General features: G+C 43.2%; 2 protein-coding genes across 3 annotated transcripts in view; one reads left to right on the top strand and one right to left on the bottom strand.

The window, feature by feature from the left end:
• Positions 1–945, top strand: part of b4galt6 (UDP-Gal:betaGlcNAc beta 1,4- galactosyltransferase, polypeptide 6) — an 18,120-nt gene extending 17,175 nt beyond the window's left edge. Inside the window, exon 10 of one of the 2 annotated variants that reach the window (XR_004213885.1) lies at positions 693–779. Coding sequence is in view for 1 of the 2 variants with exons in the window: in XM_031877713.1 (XP_031733573.1) it covers positions 693–774 (82 nt within the window). In the remaining variant the exon portion in view is untranslated. Of the gene's footprint in view, positions 1–692 lie in introns of both variants that reach the window. The other variant, XM_031877713.1, reaches the window with a different exon arrangement.
• A 1,140-nt stretch (positions 946–2,085) lies between these two features.
• LOC116400074 (sodium/glucose cotransporter 4-like) overlaps positions 2,086–4,702 on the bottom strand; it is an 18,430-nt gene continuing 15,813 nt past the window's right edge. Inside the window, exons 5-6 of the mRNA XM_031877720.1 lie at positions 4,010–4,232; positions 2,086–3,269 (exon numbers count right to left, since the gene is read on the bottom strand). Of these exons, the coding sequence (XP_031733580.1) occupies positions 2,973–3,269; positions 4,010–4,232 (520 nt within the window). The 3' untranslated portion in view covers positions 2,086–2,972. The remainder of the gene's footprint in view (positions 3,270–4,009; positions 4,233–4,702) is intronic.

A 4,702-nucleotide genomic window follows, 5' to 3' on the forward strand; every position in this document is an offset into this window, starting at 1 on the left:
CCCCCCCCCCCCCCCCCCCCCCCCCGGCTGTGTGACACATCGGTCCTGATGAGGTGCGTGTCCCATGTGTTCTCTGATCCGCTGTACGTCTTCATCGGCTCATTCCACATCAACATTCCATGTTGAAGAAGGAAGCTCCACACTGAGCCAACCCTGTTAACATGCTATCGTAGCCCCCCCCCCCCATTGTCAGATCTCTGCAGGCTTTGGTAACAGACCGTATAAAAACAGTTGAGTCTGGTGTTGAATTGTTACTTTGTAAAGTTCTTTTTCTTCGTCAACAGAAGACAGAATAAACACTTCATATCCATATTCTGGAAAACAAACGTGATGTTTGTCTCATTACTTTACTTCTGCTTACGACACGTTTCACATGACATCACTCTCGGTGGAAGGAAATTACGTTTACTGGTTTTTTTATTGTTCTGCAGCAATAAAAGTTTCACATAAAAGAACGAACATAAGAAATGATCAGTAGCACTTTATTTGAGAGTATTTGTAACATTGAGTCAATGTATAACTTGAGGTTCAACCGTTTGTAGATTTTAAACGGATTATTTTGAACTACTGGTCAAGTTCAACAATCATTCTGATAATGTTATGTTTATGAATTGTTGCATAAATTCCATATAGAATCTGTCAAACATCTACATAGTTCTGCTAATAAGCTGATGAAATGTTACACCTTGTAGGCAGACGATCCAGATCCAGTGTTCATGCAGCAGCAGACCTAAACCAACTGAATCACATCAAAGGAGGAGCTGTGTTCAGTAACGAGTGCATTCAGCCGGCGGATCGATCACAATCCTGTTCTATAAACTTCTAATCTAGTTTGAAGATAAGGCTGCAGAAACATCAAGCTATCAAACCGAAGAGTAAAGAGAACACTTCCATCACTGGAAATGTAAATGACAGAACAATATCAAATAAAAAGTGGAAAAGTAACATTTGCTTCATTGCCTCTCTTGATATGTATAATGGAGCATGGATCAGAATGGTGGATGTGGTCAGACGATGGATATCTTTGACCAAGAACAGCCGGTTCTACCAACGATGGACACAGTTTGTCAGGATGACTGAAGGTTGTAAAGGAGTCGGTAGAGAACATGGATAAGGAGGTAGATGGTGTAACGGCACCTTCTGCTGAAAAATCTACAGTGTTCTCATCTACAACCAACTTTCTCATTCAAACTGCAATATGTGGAAACATGAATCGGAGACAAATGGTAACGCAGCATGATGTATGAATCTAATGTTTGTGAAGATGTGCCTGCATGCATATATACAATATCTGAATAATCAACTGCTTGAATTCATTTGATCTGGCAGCCAAACACAGCATTTGTTTCTATAATAGAAACGTAACTTGTTTTAAGACACTATGTTTCAAAGACCGATTGTATTTATGTGCATTCACCTTATTATTTACAGATACAGATCAGCTGTCTTCTTTCTGGGATACTCACTTGGGTATTTTGTTTTTTTAAAGGGCATTTTATTTTTACTTTTTATCTCAGGTGTTGTACTTTGCGACATTTAAGTTGCATCCATAACAGAGTAAAAACAAAAGTCGTGTAAAAAGTAGTTGTAGCTGTTCATTGGCTGAGAGTGGGAGGAGTTCGAGGTGCGTTGCATGCGGGCGGGGCTTGTACTTAGTGAACAGTTCTTTGAACTGGAATCCATCCATCCATTACTTTTAACCGCTTATCCTGTTCAGGGTGGGACTGGAGCCGATCTCAGCTGACAGGTCATAAAAACTATCACAGGACGGACACATGAAGACTCAGTGGTAGAGCAGGGTCCTCCTTCAATCAGAGGAACAGCGGTTCAATCCCCAGCTCTGCTAGTTCATGAATCATGGGCAGAACAACTACTAACCCCAATGTAGGCTGTTCCTGTGGTGTGTGAATGGGTATGAATGTTAGAGGCCTGATGGGCAGGTGCACAGTCCACCTCACACTCACTCATCAATCAACCTTAGCTGCATGTCTTTGGGCTGTGGTAGGAACTCACACGTTCTTAGTCTATGCTTATTCAACATTGAAGTGTGTCTTTAGCAAACAAACACATGACGGTCGTTGCTGGTAACTTCAAGAACTTTAATAAGACGAAAATACATGCTAGTGTTGCCTAGAAACAGTTCCCGTTGTCGTCTGTGCTACTTGCAGCACTTTCCTATATGTGATTGTGATTTTTGTGTTTGTCATACAAAAAGAAGGACAAAAGTACACAAATCTTCTCTACTAAAATGTATGTAAAGTACACTAACAAGCAAGTGTGTTAAGTGAGTGTAAGTGACATCAATGTTCTTGTCTGACCTCCACAAACACTCTCACACAGATGATGGTACCTTCAGTTACACAGACTTATACAAATGATATAAAAGCTCACTTTAAATTATTACAAGAATACAAGAGCATATGAAATATCATGTTCTAATCTTATAACAAGCCATCAGTCCTGCTGTGTGGTGGTTAGGTTTCTGTATATTGTATCTGAGATGTCTCAGGGCTGTCTAGCTTCATGAGTACTGAGTGGTGTGTGGATAGACAGACCATCGATCATTTGTTCTGATTGTGTGGGAGTCAAATGAACAAATATGGCTTTAAAGCAGGATTTTTCATGAGACAAAGAACATGTTATGAATCTTGGAAGTGATTAGTATTCTGGATTGTAAATTGCAGGGAATTTCTTTCTGTTTTCCAGAATTCTCAAATGTTGCCACCGCTGGGTCTGAGGGTCAGGGAGAGGGACATGTTCTCCCAGCTGTCTTTTGTTACTGTGTTAAAACGTGTCCTTGTAAGTCAATTATGGACCTTGACTGGTTAAATGTGTTCCATGATCATTACTACTATACGTGTTTCCTGATGAGATGAACTGTCTGTTGGTGCATATAAGACAGATCCAGCACAGCAGCTGATTGGTTTGACCACCGTCCAGTACATCAATGTAACTTTACCGATAACAAGTTATTAGGCAAAATATCCCCACAGAAACACGTTAACAGCCAGCAGGAGCAGGCCGTTCACATCGCAGACTCTCCTCCACAGCGGCTCCTCCTGCAGCGAGTCCAGCTCGCTGTTTTCAACTGCTGGAGCCACCGAGGCAGAGCTGGGACCAGTCAGACCACAGAGCCTCAGAGCTCCTCTCAGCCAACAGGATTCTGGCAAGCGCTCAGAGTCCCGGCTGGGGTCAGAGGTCATCGGGGGACCCGTGAGGTCGATACGAGGCTCCCGGCTGTGTCTGGACCACCAGGTCAGCCTGTGCAGCTGGACAGGAGAGAGGAGGGTGAGCTCATACATACATGTGGTACAGGATCACATTGACAGAGCAGACTAGCCCCTTTCCACTGTGTAGACACTGTCATTGGTTCAGTTTTGGTTTACACTCTTCTCCACCTGTTTGAGGATGAGTTCCTGGAACTATATTCCTGCTCTGCTCACACTGAAAACAAGTACCTTCATATGAAATATCAAGCACACCTTTGTGAAGGATTTACTTTTCCATATTCAGGGACAAGGACTGCAGAAAGCACAATGCCTTGTGTCTGTCACAACACAGCCAAACAGTGGAGTGGATTAGCTCAGTGACACTAGTATAAAGGACCCCAATGTGTTCAGGGGAGCAAACTCAAACACATGACGGTCATTGCTGGTAACTTCAAGAACGTAATAAGCCAAGAAACCATGTCACTACTGCACTACTGGTACTACTTGCTGCGAATGTCAAATTGGTGAAGAGGTTTTCTTGATTTGCTTGTGTTTTGTTGATTTGAGCTCTCAGGGCCACCGTACATTTGCTTGTGCAGTGCTTTAACAAGCATCGTAACAGTCCTTCCATTTTCTTTATTGCGTCTTGGTCCAGCTGAACGTTGGCATTGAATTGTCCAATATGAATGTTAAGAGATTAAGAGATTAATACAGAGCTGCACAGATAGCTCTGAGGAGTCACACAGCATAGACAGGGGTGCTGAATACTTGTGTCCATCAATGTAAGACGTGGTCCTTACATGTTCTTTAGGTATTGGGGCAGTGGCCAAGCTGACAGCAGCAATGATGAGGCAGGTAAGAGCCAATAGGATGAGAGCAAAGTACAGGTAGTGAACATCAGCCAGGATGGCAGGGCGACCGTCAGGCTGACCACAGGAGGGAGTTTCATAGGAGAACTCTAGCACCATGCGGATCAGTCCCACCACCAGTCCAGCCATCAGACCCCAGAATGCACCCTGAGAAACACACACACACACACACAAACATCACTGAAATGAAAAGGGCCTTAAGATTTTGAATCTTGTAGCCCTGTCACTGGTGCTTACTATCAAAATCTATTGTTGTTGTATTTTTCAAATAGGTAACTACACTCTGGGACGACTGCAGCTGTCTGGAGACCACAAGAACTACAAGTGGCTGCTTGTGTTTTCTCCTACAAGTTTCTGATGCAGGTCGATCATGTTGCTAGTGACCACAAAGTTAAGGAAGTTGAAGAAAACACTGAGTAGTTTTCTCCGTTTTTAGTAACACACATTTAGCAAAGCGACTGCACTGATCACCGCTCTATGTCTCGATGAATGTCAGTGTGACACTGGGTTCCTCTCTAGAATCATTGCGGACATGTCTGGATTCCCCTCTAGAATCACTGTGGACATGTCTGGGTTCCTCTAGAATCACTGCGGACATGTCTGGGTTCCTCTCTAGAATCACTG

The sequence above is a fragment of the Anarrhichthys ocellatus genome, unplaced genomic scaffold (genome assembly GCF_004355925.1).
Source record: "Anarrhichthys ocellatus isolate YVR2014 unplaced genomic scaffold, GSC_Weel_1.0 scaffold145, whole genome shotgun sequence".
NCBI classification, from domain to species: Eukaryota; Metazoa; Chordata; class Actinopteri; order Perciformes; family Anarhichadidae; genus Anarrhichthys; species Anarrhichthys ocellatus.